At 38.5% G+C, this 21,077-nt stretch overlaps 2 protein-coding genes and 1 pseudogene across 4 annotated transcripts; 2 read left to right on the top strand and 1 right to left on the bottom strand.

The window, feature by feature from the left end:
* Positions 1-1,081: 1,081 nt before the first annotated feature.
* On the top strand, positions 1,082-9,194 carry nkd (NKD inhibitor of WNT signaling pathway naked cuticle). The gene is made up of 5 exons (XM_089727675.1): positions 1,082-1,516; positions 5,944-6,173; positions 7,322-7,432; positions 7,517-7,995; positions 8,079-9,194. The coding sequence occupies exons 1-5, from the start codon at positions 1,402-1,404 to the stop codon at positions 8,443-8,445; spliced, it is 1,302 nt and encodes a 433-aa protein (XP_089583801.1). The 5' UTR covers positions 1,082-1,401; the 3' UTR covers positions 8,446-9,194.
* PGAP5 (Per1-like protein PGAP5) lies at positions 8,866-12,635 on the bottom strand. 3 transcript variants are annotated; one of them, XM_089727676.1, is made up of 7 exons: positions 12,318-12,635; positions 11,939-12,128; positions 11,631-11,772; positions 11,177-11,343; positions 11,020-11,105; positions 9,429-9,710; positions 8,866-9,357 (listed from the first exon to the last, which is right to left on the bottom strand). In XM_089727676.1, the coding sequence occupies exons 1-7, from the start codon at positions 12,414-12,416 to the stop codon at positions 9,223-9,225; spliced, it is 1,101 nt and encodes a 366-aa protein (XP_089583802.1). In that variant the 5' UTR covers positions 12,417-12,635; the 3' UTR covers positions 8,866-9,222. The 3 variants fall into 3 exon arrangements, with proteins under 3 accessions (XP_089583802.1, XP_089583803.1, XP_089583804.1); XM_089727677.1 differs by having other exon boundaries at positions 12,396-12,547; XM_089727678.1 differs by having other exon boundaries at positions 12,445-12,536.
* A 3,467-nt stretch (positions 12,636-16,102) lies between these two features.
* Positions 16,103-18,377, top strand: LOC149502966 (uncharacterized; annotated as a pseudogene).
* Positions 18,378-21,077: the final 2,700 nt, after the last annotated feature.

Below are 21,077 nucleotides of genomic sequence, written 5' to 3' on the forward strand. Positions count from 1 at the left end.
ATCCTAACCTTCTCAGAAAACTTAACAATGCCACCATCACAAATCAGAATGAATGGCGATTACAAACTTGCAGTCAAATTATACTGCGATTGAATTTTTTTTTTCACACTGGCTTTTGGCGAATTTATTTTAAATTCATTGGAATTAAAATCAGCTGTTTATGTAACATTATTATTACAACGTCTTATTTTCTACGAAATATTATATGTTCACCTAGTGGTGCTAGGGCAGAGGTGAATGTTATATTATGTTCCAGTACAAAGACTAATTATTGTGATTAGGTTTTCTAGAAAAAAAGTCTACTAAGATAGGTAATCTTTTTTGTGACCGCAGAGTGAGGGTCGACGACCTCTTGGAGGCTGCCAGTGCTAACGTAGCGGATGCCTGTGCACCTTTCTCTCTATTAATGCCCTATAGGTATTTACTGCTTAACTATAAAAAGTTCCTTTTACTGAGAAATTGCTAAACACCATTGAACATATTTTTTAAAGATTTACATGTCAAAATACCAAGGAAACTCTTTCTCATCCTGGTATCGTTTCTTTACGTAACAAGAGTAGGTACATAAAGATATGATCAAAATTGGTTCGGAATTACCTCGGCATATTTATTAATTCACTAATAATATTAAAATGTCACACAAAAAATTTAATTTTGTCTTAACTGCCAACCTGTTTATTTATATGTTTGATTTTGGGTAATAATTGTAAAATTTCAATGAGAAAAGCATAGATTAGTTACCTAATTGTTTAATGGCTGATCACAGGTCTATGCTGATCACAAACAGTTAGCATTGTTTTTAATAAATTATTAATTGTTTTAAAGTAGAACTTACTTCGTGGTTAACGATGGCACAAAGTTAAGGTGCTTTCTAATAAAAGCAACATTTGAAAAGAAAAAAAAGCTCGTAACAGTTCGTGAATAGGTATTTACTAGTATGAGATTTTTTTGCCTTATTAAAATAATTGTAGCAGGTAAATGTTGATTGCGTATTATACATATTTTATCAAGTAAGGCGGTTAGTTTGTCTTTAAGTTTTCTGCTTGTGCTGTACAAAATGAGTTTAGCCGGCGAAACGAGAGAAGGCCGCCGCGGTGCCGCTCCGCGCGCACGTTCCCGCGCCCTCGCTGCCGCAACACGCCGCTACGCGGTACGCCCCTCCCTACTCCATCCATCAGTCAGTCATACAATAACATGCGAGAGAAGCAGTCGTTTGCTTCCATAACTTACTAACATTCACGCGGACAACTAGGTCATATATTTTCCGCTTACTACACGATGAGCATGATATAGCCGAATGGTGTTCAGTATTTATAGTGCTAGTGATTTTTTTGAGATTCAGTGAATTAAGGGATTTGCGGCTCTTTTGAAGTGTACGGGATGCGTGCGTGAGCGCAGCGCATGACGTGCTACGAAACGTTGAGAGCTCCGGCACCCGCCGCGGACGCCCCCATGGCGCACCACTTTATCAAGTGGTGGCGCAACAAGTTTAGAAATGGCTATAAGAAATTCAGTCGTGAGTAAATTTTCACGGTCTCCATTAACATAAACAAAGTATATTGATTTTACAGCCGTCATAATATTAAAGAAACGCCACCAAAAGCGAGAATACATTAAGAAAACTTATTTATCCCAATGTTTATTTAGCGCTGAATCTTTTGCATTTAATGGTCGTTATTCCATTATTTTCCACTGCACACGACGAAAAAAAATCTTTTCCATTATGTAGGTTCCCAAAAAGCCTAAAAAAGGTTTGTGTTAATTCAGTTGCCGAACATTAAAAAGAAATAGTTGACTACCTACAAACTATAAATGGCATGCAATACTTTACAATTTACATATTAATATGAACGTTAATTCGTGCTTGAGCTATTATTCGCGCCACAATAAAATAATAACTAGCGGTCCCACAGTAGTCGAAATTCGACTATTGGAAATTATAAGTTTGAACATTATTATGGAGCATTGTCAAAGACTATCATACTTCTATAATCACAGATTTCGCCAAAACTAAACTATAGACAAATAATATTAAAGACAAACATTATTCTCAGTTTGACCAGACTAAAAAATAACAACATTTTGACAATGAACCAAAAGTACTCGTATATAAAATATATGTGTTGTGTCAAATACATGGTAGGTGTATACCTAATGTTTTCTTTATAGATTTAATGTACATATTTTTTATGAATAATAAAAAAATATTAACATTCTGCACTCTTCTATATTCTCTATAGGCAAGTGTGGGAAATTTCATACTCCTCCGTCCGCGCAATTTTCGTAAAAAGGGATATATACCTAGGTACAAAGTTTTTGCTTCACGTATTAATTTAAAGATTACGTTACCCTTATGACGTGTTTATTTACGTGGTGTTATGATGCAATGAAGCTACAATTTTTGGGGTGCTATTTGGGTTAGATTCTCGTATAATCTGTACACATTTAAAATTGTGAAACGAATGTAATAAGAGAATATTATATACAAACTGATATGATATAAGAAAATTACACCCAAAATGATAAAAAAAAAAGTAATACAAAACTAAGTAGTGACCTATCTACTTAGTTTTGTATTACCTTCTATAATTTTACTCAGTACTCAGCCAAAATATAGGTTGTATCTGAGTCGTCTATTATCAAAGGCGGCAATCTGTACATTTGGACAAAAAATATTTATTGATATGTCAATACAGATTTATTTGAATATAATCGTCTCCTTCAAAGAATACGGTTCAAAACCTGCATTAAATAAAGGTTAATAGTTAACCTGTTATTTATCTAAGATGTCGTTCCGAAGAGTTTTGTGACTGCCAATGGAATACAAAGTCAATAATTCGTTTTTCTGATTTACCAATCATTGTCCAAAAGTCAGATTGCCGCCTTTGATAATAGTCGACTCATCTATCGACAACAATGTCTCCATACATTGACAAAAAGTGGAAAATATTTAGTTACGATATTTTATGTTAAACTAAAGAGAGCACAAAATTAATAGTACATTTAAGAGAGAAGGATTCTAATTATGTAATTATGTACCATTTATTCTAATTAGGTGACTACTTATTTTAAAAAATATAATGACGAAATATAACCCCAAAAACCATGGCAGGGCTTTGGATATATTTTTAATATTAGTAGGAAAAATAGTGTTGCATGTAATATCCTTTCACAGAAAAAATCTATGTATCTGATGAATGTATTATTGTGGTTTAAATACAAAATTACGTCCAACCTACAAAGCGAACCTAATAAAAGTAATATCTACATTAGGAAGGCAAAGCTCCAAAGAGCAATTAATTCTTATTCTATCCTGAAATGAACTTTGCTGATGAATTAATTTTATTGCTTTAAAAAAAAAGACGTGCCCACGGTCCACGCTTGACTGCTTTGCAGCAGAAGCAATCGGGAGTGGTACCTACCCGTGCAAGCGAACAAAACGCTATACATTGCATCAGTAATTACGAATATAATTATAGACATTCGATTATCCTGATCCTGAAAAAAAAAAGGTTACGACTTCTTTTTAAATGCAATGGATTTTAAGTTTTTTTATACAAACAGTATACATAACGAATATACATATATAAATATTTCATATATATAACGAATGCTTATATGCAATTTGATATGTCGAATGAACTCAACAACGTCTTCGAAATATAAATTTTAAACGATAACGTGAACTATTCAGTGAAATATAGATCAGTGAAAGATATAATTAATCATTGAATTTAAAATAAATAAAAAAATATTCCATATTACAAAAGATAGCTCCTTAATATTGCTGACAAAAACATAATAAAATCAGCTAAGCTTTCTAAGCTACGAAAAAGATCACGATTATGAGATAGATATATTTAGATTTTTAGGATTCCGTAATCAAACATCAAAAGACGATAGTTCTTTTATCGGTATGTCCCAGTACATTTACTCAAAGAATTTGCACTGAACCTAAACCTGGGCTGTAAAGATAACCATTTCTGAAGCGAACAATAATTTGAAATGGGGAAATGTTTATCTTAATGATAGACACATACATAAAACTTAGTTACACAAAAAAGCAACGTAACTCCAGGTTTCCTCTAGAAACTTCAGAATTTAACAACGTTAATCGCACAAAGCTCAGCAGACCGCAAAAGTCTCACTAATGGCGGCTACTTTGTAAAAACAACTTGCACAATACTATACAACGTTACCCCACTGAATTTCTCGCCGATCTTCTCAGTGGCTCACGATTCCGATCCGGCGGCAGATTCTGCGAAGCACTGCTCTTGCTAGAGATAGTGTTTGCAAATTCTCTCAAGTTCAAACCGCGAGCTCACCTACCTATCCGCGTGTAGCTGGAACAGCCTCTTAGGTTAACAGCGAATAAATTAACTTTATATCAGATAAATGATATGTATACTTGTTTTACGTATGAAAAACAGATCCAAACATATTCATTTTTATGTTATCGCGAATAACGCAATGAACTTTCGAAGAGCAATGAACTTGAACGAACGGGATTAAGACTCCAGCAATTAGTTCTGGTTATGAAAAAATTACGTGATCGGTAAATTGAACACTAGCTCTTTTATGTAATACTTAGATAATGGCCCACAACACATGAACATTGGTTTAACGGTAGTTTTTTAAATTTGGACACCACGATTACCAGCTCTGTCAAATATTTGAAACGGCGACAAACCCAAAATAACTTTGTTTTTCAGTGTATGATGAATACGAGCTATGAAATACAAACTTATTTTTGTTATTGTAAATTACCACCCCTCAATTCAAATCCAGTTTCAAACGAGTAATTCAACTACGGAACCTTTTTATTTGTGAGGTCCGACATGCACTTAGCCGGTTTGTTTGGAACATTAGCGACAGATGTGTCACGGTCCACGGTAGATCCCAATTCCCAAGTCAACCAAGTGTTCGTGTCCGGACCTTCTCGGAAAACTTCTCAACGCCACAACCTTGTGTCGTTTATATCTCGACGTCGGTCTGCCGTAGACGACTTTTGAGTCTCGCCGACAAATTGTTGGGATATTCTTACGATTTTACTTGCCATTGTACTTTATTGTATTCTTTTTTTCAATGATAATACAATACAAAAGTTAGCTTGAAAATCGTAAAAACCTTAACCTTACCTGACTCTAATAAATTGAAGATTGATATTGTAAAAAACAATACTTTTGAAACTACTACTTTTTTAATAATAGTTATGATGAAATTAACAAGTACAAAAAATACAAGATTATTTTGTTAAATTTTCGCTCATTTGATTTATTGAATTATAGCGACCCGCCCTCGCTTCGCTTCGGAAACATTAAAACACACATAAAACAAAAAAAAATAAATTAAAAAAAAAAAAAAAAGTTGCGTATGTTCATCAGGGACAATGTCGGCTTCTAATGGAAAAAGAATTTTTCAAATCGGTCCAGTAGTTTCGGAGCCTATTCGAAACAAACAAACAAACAAATCTTTCCTCTTTATAATATTAGTATAAAGTATAGATATAGATGACATTTCGTGTACTTTAGTTTTTGTGGAAGATTTTATTCTAATTATATTAACCTAAGATAGGGACGATTACTCACCACACATTTAGCAAAAATTGTTGGAGTTTCTCATAAACATTAAAACGCCACTAAATACGTTTTAAACTTATGCATTAGTACCTCCTCGTGAACAGGCAGAATGGTAGTACCTACTCGCGAGGAATCAATACGCCTTTTCAATACTACATTTTATAATTAGCTTAATCGATGATCACGATCAATCAATGTAATATAAAGTAAAATAATATAATAATAAAATCAGACGCTTTATAGCCAGTGCTCAAGGTAGGAATTTCATATAAATAACCTAACTCATCTACAGAAAAACATGGCGGAACTTAACTAATTTTTAATAAATGAGAGTGCTTCTACCATAATTTCATCATTATTGCAGTCGGAATGGAAGGTGACCGGACGGACACTGAAGAACTTGTCGGCCGAGCTACATCACAGAGCTCAGCGCCTCCTGATCTACTACCAAGTGAGGCGCGAGCTTTGTTACAGCCGGTTATACCTCCTCCGCCACCGCCCCGTTTGATGCGACCTACAAATGAACCTTCCCACAAACCGCCATCGTACCCCGCTCCAGAGAACCACGAAGATAATCCTAGAATGCGATTTGAGGTAAATTCAATAACTTCTTTTTTTATTGCTTAGATGGGTGGACGAGCTCACAACCCACCTGGTGTTAAGTGGTTACTGGAGCCCATAGACATCTACAACGTAAATGCGCCACCCACCTTGAGATATAAGTTCTAAGGTCTCAAGTATAGTTACAACGGCTGGCCCACCCTTCAAACTGAAACGCATTACTGCTTCACGGCAGAAATAGGCAGGGTGGTGGTACCTACCCGCGCGGATTTACAAGAGGTCCTACCACCAGTAAACTGTAACCAGTACCTGAAACTGTAAGCAATTTAGAGTTTTCATTAACCATCTAGGGGACATATTAATGCATTATTATTAAAAATCATTTAAAGCACCGACTTGTTCTTGTTCACAAAGCAAATTATTATTCTTATCCTAGCAACGAGTTGCTGTAAGAATTAGAAAGTGGCGATTAAGAACCGTGAGTCGTGACTCAAGATTTTAATCAGATACATGAGCTCACTGTGTACAAACCGCGTAATCACGAATTCCTAAAATACGTGAAAAACTTTCGTTATATCGATCATCTTTACCCGACCGCCATTCAGCTTAATTGTTTACGAACGCAGAGCAATTTATGAATGAATCATATAATAAACATTGCTATGAATGCAAGTCGTTTACATGCTGTATCTTATACAGATACGCTATCTCTCGGAAACCCGTCGCAAGCGGCTCGATTGTGTGTTATAGTACCTATAGTTCAGATCGTAAAGACGTAACTAGTTTCCTTTTAAAGTATGAGATAAGGAGAACGCCTCACCAGTCGGTTAGTCGACACCGGAGTAATGTCCAACCGGCGCCGCGCTATTTTATTATCTGTACGTAACCTTTCGACCGTTAATCCTACATGGAAATGTATACACAGCCGTCATACAGCAGACCTTGACCATAAATTCAGTATTAGAAAGTTATTTTGTTTAAACGCTCGGCCTATAAAATAATAGTTATAAATCGGCCAAAATAACAATTGTATGAATACATTACCTATTCGCTTCGCCTTTATATTAATTTTTAAAGGATAGAATTTAGTATATGAATGATACGATTTATCTGATTATTGAAACTGAACCTTAATGAATTTACGAATGATGATTTATTTTCATTTGATTTTTTGTTTTCAGGAATTGACCTGTGACGTAGAACTACAACACCCGGAACCCTCTAAGCAACAACCGTTACAATTTTCATTTACGCTATACGATCTTGATGGACACGGGAGAATGACTAAAGATGTAAGTTAACTAACCATTTTATTTTAGTTAAAATTCTGCATCAATAAAATTTTGATACACTCATTTGTTTTATTTTTATTGTAGGACATAGCTGGAATTGTGTCAACAATATACGAATCCATCGGGAAATCGGTTACGGTACCTCATTATGGATCTAAAACCATACAAGTGCGGTTAACGGTCGTACCAGAGAACGGTAAATCACGCAGTCAACGAGAACGAAGAGAGGCGCAAAGGCGCCGGCGGAAAGACGTTCCGATGTCTGTTAATGTTACGCAGCCAGACTGCGCACCCCACAGCGACGACGACCAAAGAGACAGATTATCACCGGATGACGATTTGTCTTCAAAGTCGTCGTGTTCGGGCGAGCACAGGACAACTGTTCCCGATCGTAGACCTACAGCGGTCATTCATCCACGTCACCACCGCCATCCACCACCACGCAGGGAACATCGCGAACGCAAGCACACTAAAAAACGTTCTGGAAGCCTACAGAGAAGGGAGTTGCTCGAAATCATACAGGCTAATATGGAGAAGAACCATTTGAGCTTTCAAGCCTCAAGGTTAGTGTTTTTTACATACGCTAGTTTCATTTTCGATGCGGTGCTTAAAATTAAACACCGAATAACCCCATTTAATATTACAGGAAGCCCTGCGAATCTATTGGCAATGATGACGACTACAACAAATATCAGAAAGTACGGAAGAGATCGTATACTGTTAGCGAGAAACCAACGAATGCATTCCAAAAAACGACAACGGACTCAAACGGCAACGGTTATCTGGATTTGGCCAGCGGCGTCGACTCTCACTTGTGTAGATACGATCGTTATTTGCATGCAGTGATATGTTCGTCGGCGAAGCACGCGCATACCGGATACCATCAGAAACAAACGCAGGCGACGCGACCGGCGCGCGCAGCGCACCCGCCGCGCTCGCGCTCCCACGACCTCCACGCCAGCACGCCTCCCCATCAACAACACCCGCGAGTCTTACAAATCATTTTCTTATAAAACACAAACAGGGGCATCGCTAATTGCAGCCTTGCCCTTGTCTAATTATGGGTCAGACAAAAACATTTCCAGTTACCAAGTGATATTTAAGAGGAAATCCGCTGATCGTTTACAAAATCGAATATGTTGTGTAATGTAAATTAAGGCACGTAACAGTAGGTATTTATTGACAATATTATCTGCTAATTATTTCTTGGACGAACAATGAAATGGTCGCGTGTTGTAGAGATATCGACTTGATTGAACACAGTGATTTAGTTAAATGCTCAGTAAGTACATTGAGTACATTTTGATGAACTCATTTTAGAGTTGATAGACTGATCTTAGATATAAGTGTTAGGTGCTCCTAGAATGATAGTTTATAAATTGTTACATGACACAATTTTGCTAGTTTTTCGTTATGATTATATAATACAATAATTTAGCAATTATCAAGTTTGACTTTATTATTTTCATCACTTTTAAACTTAGTTTTAAACATACAAATTACCTATGTCAGTATTGTGTTTATAATTTATTAAGAATCTCTGTATCTACCTCTTATTTTTTCCTTATTCGTAATTTATTTTGATTTGTGTTTTTTTTTTTTGTTAAGCTTAGGGTCGGCTTAATATGTGATATGTCCATTTTGTGTTGTATTTGTCTTATCGAAAATACAATTCTGTTCGAACGGTGTATAGAGGTGTACAAAGTGCTCGATCTTGTCAATGATATTTATTTTACTATCAATATTAAACTTGGGAGATTAATTCTACGAATTTTATTAATATTTATGTGTCACCTTCCTATATATTTCCTCTTTGCAATAAAACATGCAAGTATTAGAAGCATTAATATAGCAGTAATGACTATCGTAGCTTCTTGAGGTAGTCCACATTTCTGTACGTTGTAGTCGTTTGGCGTTAATGTTACCTAAAATAATAAAATATTGTAAAACACAAACAAGTTTAAGTGGGCACATTATGAATAAAATCAATACTCACCAACATATACTTTGGATCTGGTCTATTTCTCCAAGAGAATGATGGTATTGAATACTCCTTAAATTCTAGCTGCCCTAGATTTTCGTATTTGTGATGTAAAAGACAACCGTGATGTGTGTGCCCTCCAAAAACGGCCCTTGGTTTGATTTTGCTTACTAGGAACTCTGAAGCCTCTTTAGACAGAGCGTCGATTTTGAGTCTGAACGGCTTGTCCCGTTCAGGCAATGGCGGTGAATCTGGTTCTGTACACATTGAATCAGATTTTCTGTATAATGGGAAATGCTGAAAATTTTATTTTCTTATAACACCACGTGTAATAGAAGCAATTGGTAACATCACAAATCAAACAGTTAAATTAATATTTTTTGTTGAACTTTTATATTATTATTTTTTCCTACATTATGCTGATAGCCTTGAGAGGCTGTCAGCGTAACCGGGCGAGTAGGGGAACTCAGGGGGCTCAAACCTGACGTGAATCCTAGCAAGACCCGTGCTTCGAAAATTCGACCATCGGATTGGAAACGCGACCCACTGAGAAGATCCGGCGAAGAAACTCAGTGGGCTGTGTCTGAGAGTTAATTTACTTGTCGAGCCCTTCGTCTCAAGCGACGGATTCGACGAGAACGATGAGCGGTGCTTGAGGTACTTAAAAGCACCGTTAGTAGATCGGGAGGAACCGAAATGACGTGTAACTTTTATAAATGAAGGAACTTATCTATGCAAAATTATTCGTGTCTTAACATCTACCAGAAGTTAGAACAGATTTTGTTATTTAATGAAAATGATGATTTTAGGTGATTTTCATTCCACTATTATGCTTCCACATGTCAACATCACTTTCATTTTTTCCTTCTTAATGAACCTCGAGGGGTTATTACAAGATTCGCAGAACTAGTAGGTTCACAGGGCTCTAACCTGCCGACGTTGCTAACACTAACCCAAGCAAGGCTATTTCATTTATTAATGTTCAGCAACCAGTATCTACAACAAAATGTGAGTGCAAGAGTGGTCAAATTGAAAGTCTACATTCTACATGTTAGATGTTTATGTGACCCTAAGGATAAGCTGCTAGTTTCTTCAAATTTTTTTATTGCCCTTGTAAGCTGACGCGCGAAAGACCCACTCATAGTTAGTGGTTATCGTCGCCCATAGACCTCGGCAATGCCAAGGGCAGAGCTATGCCGCTGCCAACCGGTAAATATTCTCTACAAGCCTCGTTTGGAGCAAGACATGTCACAGCGCTCGGGAAACACCATAGAACTCATTCCAAAGCCCGATGGCAAGTGGCAAAAAATGTATCGAGAGATGTGACTTTTTTGGTATCGTAAATACAGGTGGTTAGGTGTACAATGCATATTTCTACCACAAGGTAGTAACTTATTTTATAATAGTTTGTATTGCAGAGCAACCAGACTGACTGGTTGAGCTATTTTAGAGCAATAGAAAATCCAGGATGTCATCTCTTCGTCCAGGGATAGGTTTTCCTATCAAAATGTATATAAACATCTTACAATTGGATCAGGATAATGCTATATTTTAAATAAAAAAGTGGTACTATTTTACCTTTAGCACAAATAATATCTTATCTCACCTGTAAAAGGATTGGACGACTATAATTCAGGGATTTGAATTTATTTCCGAAACAATACTTAGGGTCCTCTGAACATTTTAGTCTTCCTGTAATTAAAAAACTTTTAAGATTTATTTTTTCCTTGACTTGTCATTAAAACTTTAAGAAAAACACACACCTGATATATGTTGTATATCATTCCGTGCTTCACTACACAATTGACAGGAATCTCCCTCCATTGCCATTGAATTCAAAAGTACAAAATGAATGTCTTTCAAAGTGACAAATTCAACTGATGACGTGTTAAGGAGCTTGTAAAATCTTTGGATAGCTCCCTTTCTTATGCTACATAAAAGAAAATACAATTGGTGAAAATTTTAATCCACATAATAAATAAAAACTTAATCCACTAGCTAGTGACTATCATTGTGTTCAAGATCAGTTCTCAATACAAACAATAATAAGATAATATTCCTGTGACTTTTATAGTTCAGTGTATTATCTGGACATTGGCTGTTGGCTAAAAATCAAATATTTTTTATTTGATTCATTTCCTTCTTTCTGTCCTCTGTTTAGAAGAAGTGGGCAGCTAAATCACTGAAGTAACCAATCATAAATTTAACAATACTTACTAATTATGAAATCCAATATCATGATTCCCTGCAACAACATACATCTTCACGTGGGGTGGTACCATAAATAATCTATAGAAACGTTCAACATACTCTTGAAACTCTTTATTATTTGTCCATTCTCCTTCATCAAATAAATCACCTGAGTACAGTGTGAAAAATAAGTGTTTTTAGGTGTTATTCTTAAATCTAACTTGGAAAAAATCCATACTTAGTACTTATTTAATTTCTTTTAGTTTTATTTATTTCCATTGCAAAAAGTAGCTTTGTCTAATTCAGTTAGAAATTTGCATTATTTTAATTACTACCTAAAACAAATACAACGTCAGGGCTCAGCATCATCATTATAGTTTGAAATGCTTGATGCATCTGCCACTCGCGTCTCATTTTATCCAGCCAATGCCCTCTTCTTGGTCCCAGCAGATGGGTGTCTGATATCATAAGGGCTTTCAAACTCTGTATTCTTTTATCTGTGTCATTTGTAACAGGCCAATTACACTGAAAATAATAGACATTTTTTTTAAATTATACTTATTCCTAGTAAATATGTTTTTCAATTAAAATATCTGTAAGAACTCCTGAAATTTTAACAAAAACGCTTTAATTTTTTGCGGTGGAACTTCACAAGCTTCCTAACATTCCTTCTCTTCCTCATTAATTTCAATTTTTAAAATAAAAGTCAAATACCTGCGCTATAACTATGAAGTAGATGATATATTCACAATATAACCAAATAAAAAGTAATCCAACAAGAAATAAAAGTACATTTTTTGTGACTCGTCGCATGATGACTTAGACATAGTTGTTTTATTACCAAAATGTGAAGAGTATCGAGTAAATGTTTTCTATATATTTAAATTGAATTCCAGTTGCTAAAGCAATTATAAACATAATAAGTACTTAAGTGTATCATCTATGGACCAGTCGAAATGTTATCACAATTTAGGATGAAGCTTCATCTGATCTCTGCGACATATGTCAGGCTGACATTCTTAGGGTTGTAGTAATTATCGATGTTTCTTACTATTATCGATGTTAATGTAACATATAATTGGGTTTAATTGAATTACAAATGTTACTAAATTAAACAAAATAATTTAATATAACATATATTATTCTCTTAATGGAGCACACCACAAATATATTTCTGAATCAGTTTCTGCATCGCTAAAACAATCTTGTAAATTTATTATAAGCTCTTGATCGCAAATATTATCAAATCGGACAATCCGCTCCCAATCTTCTTTCATTACTTTTTTGCATTTCGTTACCACCTTCTTCCACTTCTTCAAATCTTCTGCAGATACATTTTCGACCGCACTTTTTAATGACTGCAACATTTTATTTGCCGTGAATGGTGATGTTGTGTTGTGTCAGCGTAACCTTAAAAGAAAACATATTTTTACTAAGATTAATTATACAGTAGTTAATACTTAAAGTACCTATCTAACTGGAATTCAAGCAAACAAACCCTTGATTTAATGCTCCATGCTGGGCCAGATAAGCTCGATCAGATTATACTGGCAGTGGTACGGGGGTAGTCTTATGACGGTATGACCCTTTTCGTAGACTATATAATCTAAGACATCCGTTGGAGTAGTAGGTTTGTGCAGACCAACGAGTCTTAATAATTCATGCTTCAGCATAGTTTAATTGGCCTCTATTCGCTTTTCTTGAAGCCGTGCAAATGACTTCTAATTTTGTTCGCCGAAGTTGGTGGTTTGTGCTTTTAGACCGAATGGTATGGGGCGTTTGCCATAATAATGCAATGCGGCTCCTTTATAATAATCTAATAAGTTTAAAAAGCACTCCTTTATTTTATCAAAATTCATTTCCTCTTGGTATTCAGTAGTTTTAGTTGATTACTTGATTTGAATGCCAATAGACAATTAGGCACAAAACCAGATGACGTCCCAGTATGAGAGATGATTAATCTTTGATCTTTGCCTTCGGGTACTTTAGTGGTTGATTGTGCAGTATTATCGGTCCAAGCTTTGGACACCGTATGATTAGCGTTTAGCCATGTCTCGTATAGAAACTACTTTGTCCCAGTTTGTATATGTTTTTATTTTCGGAGAAAATTCAATCTAGTGAGAGCAATGTCGGTTCTTTCAATAATAATTTTTCTGTTTATAACGTGTCTGTGTCTGAGGGTGCCCCTGGTTGGGTATGCCGATGTTACATGAGGCCCAGTCGCGTCACCCCAAAAGGTGGTTTATGGGTCGAGAGACACGGGGCCGAGCCGCACCACTTCTAGACACGTCACCACCGATAGACAACCGGTGAACTGGAGACTCGTTGAGGAGGATCTCGGGGCGACACCACTTACCGCTCTGGGAGACTTACACCAATAAAAGAAACAAATTATAAATAACAAAATTGTGTTTATTGAACACAGATATAAAACAATTATATTGATGTGCCTCTGGAAAACATACAGCATTGTATTATGAAGAAGCCGTGTGTACTTAGCTTAAGTTCCTTGTCTATACCGTTCCTTGTCTATACCCAACCATAGACTGTCAATGTAGTTCCATCTTTAGCCGCCAGGCGTGGCCAGCAAGTATAAGAGAGCGCAGCCGTCTTTCGTCCTCATAGCGTTGTGTACTTTCGTAGCGTGAGGTCGAAAAATCTTAAAATATTTATTCGATCTGTTACTGATTGTAAAAAATATTCCTTTTGAGCTTCAAAGAGTGTTACTTTGCAATCACTACAAGTGTTAGGTACCAGTCCTATCGTCAGGCACCATGAATCACACGTCATCTGTTGGGGGTGATGTCGTTTCAAATTTAACAACGTCCGAGAGGGAAGGTATACAGGAGGAACGCGATGGGGACACCTCGCGGTCGAGCTGTTCGACGTCAAGCGAAGAAGAACATGAGGAGCCTCTCCGTAAGAAACAACGGGATTCAAAGGTAACGGTCGATCTCCGAATCGACGCGTTATCCCACCAGGTCAGTGCCCTTACAAATTTAATAATGCATCAACAGTGTGCAACAAGTAATAGCAACGAAAATTGTTGCGAACCTATTGTTGAACACGTTAATCACGTTGATACGGAATACTTGACAAATCCTTCAACAACAGAGCCAAAATCACTGGCACTAGGTATTTGTAAGACAGACTTCGATGACAAAAAATTCATCAAACCTGCTGACGACAACAGATTGAAACAACTAATTGATCTCCAACATTTTAACTCGCCTAATTGGCAACATGTTCATTATAATAAAGTGCTAAAGGAGATGATCGCGCAACCGGGCTTTTGCAATCTAAAGATCAACGACGAATTGTGTTGTCTTAATAAAGAAAAAGATTACCTAGCACCCACAGAGCAATTCATAGCTGCACTGACTAATGCTTTGTTGTACCAAAGGGAAATATTACAATCGGGGTTACAAGGGATCGTTGACTGGGCCCATAAAAATCCAACAGAATTAAACTCCGATCATCTTTTTAATAAAATTACTGAAAACTTTGGTATATCATCTCCATTGTACAAATTATCCGAACAAACACTGCAGATTGTATGCGGAAAAAGGGCCGAATGCATAGGAATAAGACGTCAGAGGTTAATTTTTGGCATTTCTGATAAAAACATTCAAACTGTTGTTTCCAACGTACCACCCAGCGAAGAATTTTTGTTCGATAATAGTAAATTAAAATCACTAATTCAGTCCCTCGGGGGGCCACATTTCTGGTTATCACAACCTCAGGCAAAAGGCAGGCCAAACCTTAAAAGAAAATTTAATGAGCCTACACCGTCTACATCTAGACCAAACACTCGACAAAGAAACAATTATAGTCAAGACAACAATGACAAGAAACAACATACAAAACAGAATTACATCAAAAACAAGGATAATAACAAGAAACAAAATTCCTTTCGCAACAATACAACTAAGAAAAAATGACTGTCTGACACAATTCAGAGGGGGGCAGTTAAAGAGGTTCAAACACCGATGGCAGGCACTGGGCGCCACCAAATTTGTAATGTCAACAATATCTGGTTCCCGAATACCATTATTCAAAAAACCCCCTCTGATCATGCCGCTAAACAAGGCAATCAAACAATATGCCACAAATTCATCACCTGCAATGTCTCAAGTGATTCAGGACCTTGTAAATCAACATGTACTGCAACCTGTTCTCAAAAAAACACCCAGTTTTATGTCCAAACTGTTTCTGCGAAAGAAAAGCGACGGATCAATGCGTCCGATTCTCGATCTTCGAGAGTTGAACAAGTTTGTAAAGACAAAACGCTTTCAACTGATCTCTCACACTATAGTACCAGATTTTCTCCAACCAGAGGACTGGATGATAAAACTGGACATTTCTCAGGCATACTTTCACGTACCGATCAAAAAATCTCATCAAATCTTCCTAAGAATCAGTTACCAAGGTCAATTATACGAAATGACTTGCCTACCCTTCGGTCTGGCTTCAGCGCCACACCTTTTTGCTTCCATAACATGCTGCGTCGCAGAGACCCTGCGTGCAAAGGGAACTCGAGTGCTAGTCTACCTAGACGACTTCCTTTTGGTCCACCAGGACAAATCCAAGTTAAAACTTCAGGCTGCAGAAGCTGTGAAGCTCTTGGATTATCTGGGCTGGCATGTCAATTTCCAAAAATCGATTATGACACCGACTCAAGACTTAGAATACCTAGGGATTCGATGGCAAACAGCAAGGAATACAATGTTTTACCAGAAAGAAAAATAGCCAATCTCAACAACACCCTGGATCAAACTCTTCGACAGAGTTGCATCAAGCTACGCCAACTACAAAGCCTCCTAGGTCAGTTAAATTTTGCGAATTTCGTCATTCCACGGGGAAGATTACACTGCCGAAAGATGCAAATCTTCTTGCGAAGTTTCAACAAAAATCGACCCCATCAAAAACAGACCATCCTGCAACGGGTATACAACGAAATGCGGTGGTGGCGCGGAACAACATCTCAAACGTTGCCGATTCACAAAAAGGCTGCCAACCATTTCCTGGCGACGGATGCTTCGGACAAGGGTTGGGGTGCCCAATTGGACGGAATATTAATATCCGGTGTATGGTCAGGTCAGCAACTGAAATGGCACAGCAACAAAAAAGAGCTATTTGCAGTGGTAGCGGCAATCAAAATGAATCTAAATGTATTAAAAAACTCTCATGTGCAGATTCAGTCCGACAACCGAACTCTGATTGCATACATCCGGAACGAAGGCGGCACAAGATCGCTGACATTACTAGCGTTGACCTCTCAACTGTTAAGCCTAAGCGACAAGTTCAAGATAACGTTGTCAGCTTACTATCTCCCGGGGAGATACAACATAATAGCTGACAGGCTATCACGAGGAAAACAACCTGCGGAATGGCACCTCTTACCCCAAGCGACTGCGGAAGTCTTTCAAAAGTGGGGTCATCCAGAGATAGACCTATTCGCCACTCAAGACACTGCTGTAGTAAAACATTACGTATCAATAAGCTGCAGAGATCGATCAGCAAACTATATAGATGCCTTCAGCAGACCATAGTTTCCAATTAGCATGGGTGTTTCCTCCCCCCAACCTCCTTCCCAGAGTACTGATTCACCTCAACAGTGCCAAGGGAACCTACCTGGTTGTGGCTCCAGACTGGCCGAGAGCATTTTGGCTGCAAGACCTCAAATCCCGAGCGTTAGATCACCCGCACGAAATCCAGAACCTGCCGAAGAACCTAATAGACACGACGACGTCGCGACCTCCCCCACAGGTGCAAACATTAACCCTGAAAGTTTGGAAAATTGGGGGTGGGGTGCACAAATAAAAGAGTGGTCTACACAGGAGAAAGATTTATTGAAAATTAGCTGGCGTCAGTCTACTTTGTCAACTTACTTACCAGCTATCAGAAGATGGCTCACATGGTGCGCCAGTTTCAAAGTTGACCCTAAGTCTCCTCTACCTGCTGATGTTGCCAAATTCTTAATTTATCTTTTCCAAAAAGAAAATTTAGCATATAAAACAATCCTTGTACATAAATCAGCTGTATCGACTTTTCGTGGGCCGCACGTAGAACAGCAAACATTCTCAAGCTTTCTAATAAAACACGCCATTAAAGCCATTGGAATAGCCAAACCAAAGTCAAATACAGCCCCATTTACATGGGATCCGAGAACTGTTCTAAACTGGCTTTCTTCAAACCCACCTGCCAACTCACTTTTCGATTTAGCCCGAAGAACTGCAACAGTCTTGCTACTGGCATCTGGACGCAGAGTCCATGACCTAACTTTGCTCAAAATTTCGGATGACAATTTCTTTGACAACGGAGAAAACCTCTTTCTTGATACCAGCCTTTGGGTCAAAAACAGATACTCATTTTCGGCGACAATCAGCATGGATGCTTTCTAAGCACGAAAACAAAAATATATGTCCAGTAACATTAGTAAGGACTCTTATACAAAAAATGATGCCTAGAAGATCTGAAGCTAAGTCAAGCAATCTTTTTGTTACTGTGTGTGGTACCACTAAAACGGCATCACGCACCGTAATTGGAAACTGGGTTCGCTCAGTTTTACGAGACAGTGGCATCAACGCAACTCCAGGCAGCTGTAGATCAGCAGTTGCCTCTTTGATATGGTTTGATAATGAACCAATGGACGAAATACTTTCTCGAGGCAATTGGAAATCATCCAAAACTTTTTACAATCACTATTGTCGAATGATAGAGCTTCCCAAAGATCGTCACGATTCTTTTTTCAAAACATTTACTCCATCTTGATTTAAAATGTTTGCAGTATGTTTAGTTCAAACTTATAAATAATTTTATTAATTGTGTTATCATAAAAGTTGTGTTCTTTCAATTTAATTAGATGAACACCATTATTGCGCCTTTCAATTTTATTATTGTGCTACCTTTTTCATCATAGCGTTGTGCATAAACCACTTTCACCAGCAGATAACAAACACGTCTTCATAATACAATGCTGTATGTTTTCCAGAGGCACATCAATATTATGGTTTTACATAACAATAAAACCGATATTATGTGCCGAGAAGGAAAACATACAGCATTGCAGGAATTTCTTCCTGGTGAAGACTATGAGGACGAAAGACGGCTGCGCTCTCTTATACTTGCTGGCCACGCCTGGCGGCTAAAGATGGAACTACATTGACAGTCTATGGTTGGGTATAGACAAGGAACGGTATAGACAAGGAACTTAAGCTAAGTACACACGGCTTCTTCATAATATAATGCTGTATGTTTTCCTTCTCGGCACATAATATCGGTTTTATTGTTATGTAAAACCGTAATAATATAAAACTAGTGAGAGGTTATCCACCTGATTAATCCATGGAATAACGGACTCACCTAATCTCTTAACCCAGATAAAAATATCAGCCCCTAAGAACTTACTATCAGCGAAGAAATATAAACCGCTTATAAGAAAGCCCGCTCCTTCGAATTTAGGTGCTTACTCTCCCTTAAACAGAATCCTTTGGGACTACAATAATGTCCACAATAGCGCGGTCTCCGTCAATGTTCATTCAGAGTTGTCCGATTGCGCTGAACTGATTTTAAGTGATGAAATAGATGTTTTTCTAATTGTCTCACAACTTATAGGAAAAATCTGTCGCGGATCAACTAAATAAATTAATTAATTAAAATAAAGGAGTGCCAGCCCTAGCAAATTTCTCTATTAACCACTCACCATTAGGTGGGCCGTATGCTCGTCTGCATACAAGGGCAATAAAAAAATAAAAAAAACAGCGATTTAGTCGATAGGGAGGCCGAGCGCAGAGCTTCCCTGCCGCCCTCGGACGCGTTACCCCCCATTACCACTTCCGAGGTTAAGGAGGCGATCGCTAACCTGCAACCACGGAAAGCTCCCGGCTCCGACGGCATCCGAAATCGCGCGCTTAAATTATTACCAGCCCAACTAATAACGATGTTGGCCACCATCTTAAATGCTGCTATGGCGAACTGCATATTTCCCGCGGCGTGGAAAGAAGCTGACGTTATCGGCATACACAAGCCGGGCAAACCGAAGAACGAAACCACGAATTACCGCCCCATCAGTCTCCTCTCGGCGATAGTCTAGCTATACGAACGGCTCCTTCGTAAACGCCTCTGGGACTTCGTCGCGTCCAATAAAATATTGATCGACGAGCAGTTTGGGTTCCGCGCCAAACACTCGTGCGTCCATCAAGTGCACCGCCTCACGGAGCACATCTTATTAGGGCTGAATATGCGGAAACCCATCCCGACAGGAGCCCTCTTCTTCGATATAGCGAAGGCGTTCGACAAAGTCTGGCACAACGATTTGATATACAAACTGTATAACATGGGAGTGCCAGACAGACTCGTGCTCATCATACAATACTACTTTCACGTCCTTACGGATCCATCAGATCCAATAACCTTTGCATTAGACGCCTTCAGCTCTAGCACTAGGAGCAGGCTTAGGGACCCCGGTAACCGTACTCGTCGAACTTGACAAAGCGTTCGCCGTGTAACCTAACCCATGAATCAGCTCGCTGAGTTTCTCGCCGGATCTTCTCAGCGGGTCGCGATTCCGATCCGGTAGTAGATTCATTCGCGAAGTAGCTGCTCTTCAGCGGTTAGGTCTCCTTCGGAGGCGCTCGGGTAGCTGTTAGCAAATCCCACAAGTCCTGGCTGAGCCTTTGCTCGCCCAACTGTCCTGGTGAAACTGGAAAGGCCTCCGGGCCACCAGTAATCTTTCAATCATAAAAAAAAAAAAAAGTCTACTTGTCGAACCGTTCATTCCGATATCGAGTCGAGGGAACGCGCTCTCGCTCCCGTCACGTCACAGCCGGAGTCCCGCAAAGCTCCGCTCTCTCCCCGTTACTGTTCAGTTTGTATATCAACGATATACCCCGGTCTCCGGAGACCCATCTGGCGCTCTTCGCCGATGACACGGCTATCAACTACTCGTGTAGGAAGAAGTCGTTGTTACGTCGGCGACTTCAGACCGCAGCTACCACCATGGGACAGTGGTTCCGGAAGTGGCACATCACATCAACCCCACGAAAAGCACAGCGGTGCTCTTCAAAAGGGGTCGCTCTCCGAACACCACATTGAGCATCCCTCTCCCGGCTAGGCGCGTCAACAACTCCGCCTCCGCCATTCGCCTAATCACGATGTACGACCAACCCATACCATGGGCCCCGAAGGTCAAATACTTGAGCGTCACCCTCCACAGAAGGATGACATTCCGCCCCCACATAAAGACGGTACGCGACCGTGCCGCCTTCATACTAGGACGTCTCTACCCGATGATATGCAGGCGAAGTAAAATATCCCTTAGAAATAAGGTGACACTCTACAAAACTTGCATACGCCCCGTCATGACCTATGCAAGTGTAGTGTTCGCTCACGCGGCCCGCACTCACTTAAAATCATTCCAAGTAATTCAATCCCGTTTTTGCAGGATAGCCGTCGGAGCCCCGTGGTTCGTCA

This window comes from Bombyx mandarina, chromosome 05 (assembly GCF_030267445.1).
Source record: "Bombyx mandarina strain Sakado chromosome 05, ASM3026744v2".
Taxonomy (NCBI): Eukaryota; Metazoa; Arthropoda; class Insecta; order Lepidoptera; family Bombycidae; genus Bombyx; species Bombyx mandarina.

Coding starts and splice junctions, on each gene's coding strand:
- PGAP5 (XM_089727676.1), bottom strand. CDS start 12,416: ATGCGACGAGTCACAAAAAATGTACTTTTATTTCTTGTTGGATTACTT. Junction 12,129..12,317: donor ACTTCATAGTTATAGCGCAG/GTATTTGACTTT, acceptor TATTATTTTCAG/TGTAATTGGCCTGTTACAAA. Junction 11,344..11,630: donor GATATTGGATTTCATAATTA/GTAAGTATTGTT, acceptor TCTTTTATGTAG/CATAAGAAAGGGAGCTATCC.
- nkd (XM_089727675.1), top strand. CDS start 1,402: ATGACGTGCTACGAAACGTTGAGAGCTCCGGCACCCGCCGCGGACGCC. Junction 1,517..5,943: donor TGGCTATAAGAAATTCAGTC/GTGAGTAAATTT, acceptor TCATTATTGCAG/TCGGAATGGAAGGTGACCGG. Junction 7,433..7,516: donor ACGGGAGAATGACTAAAGAT/GTAAGTTAACTA, acceptor TTTTTATTGTAG/GACATAGCTGGAATTGTGTC.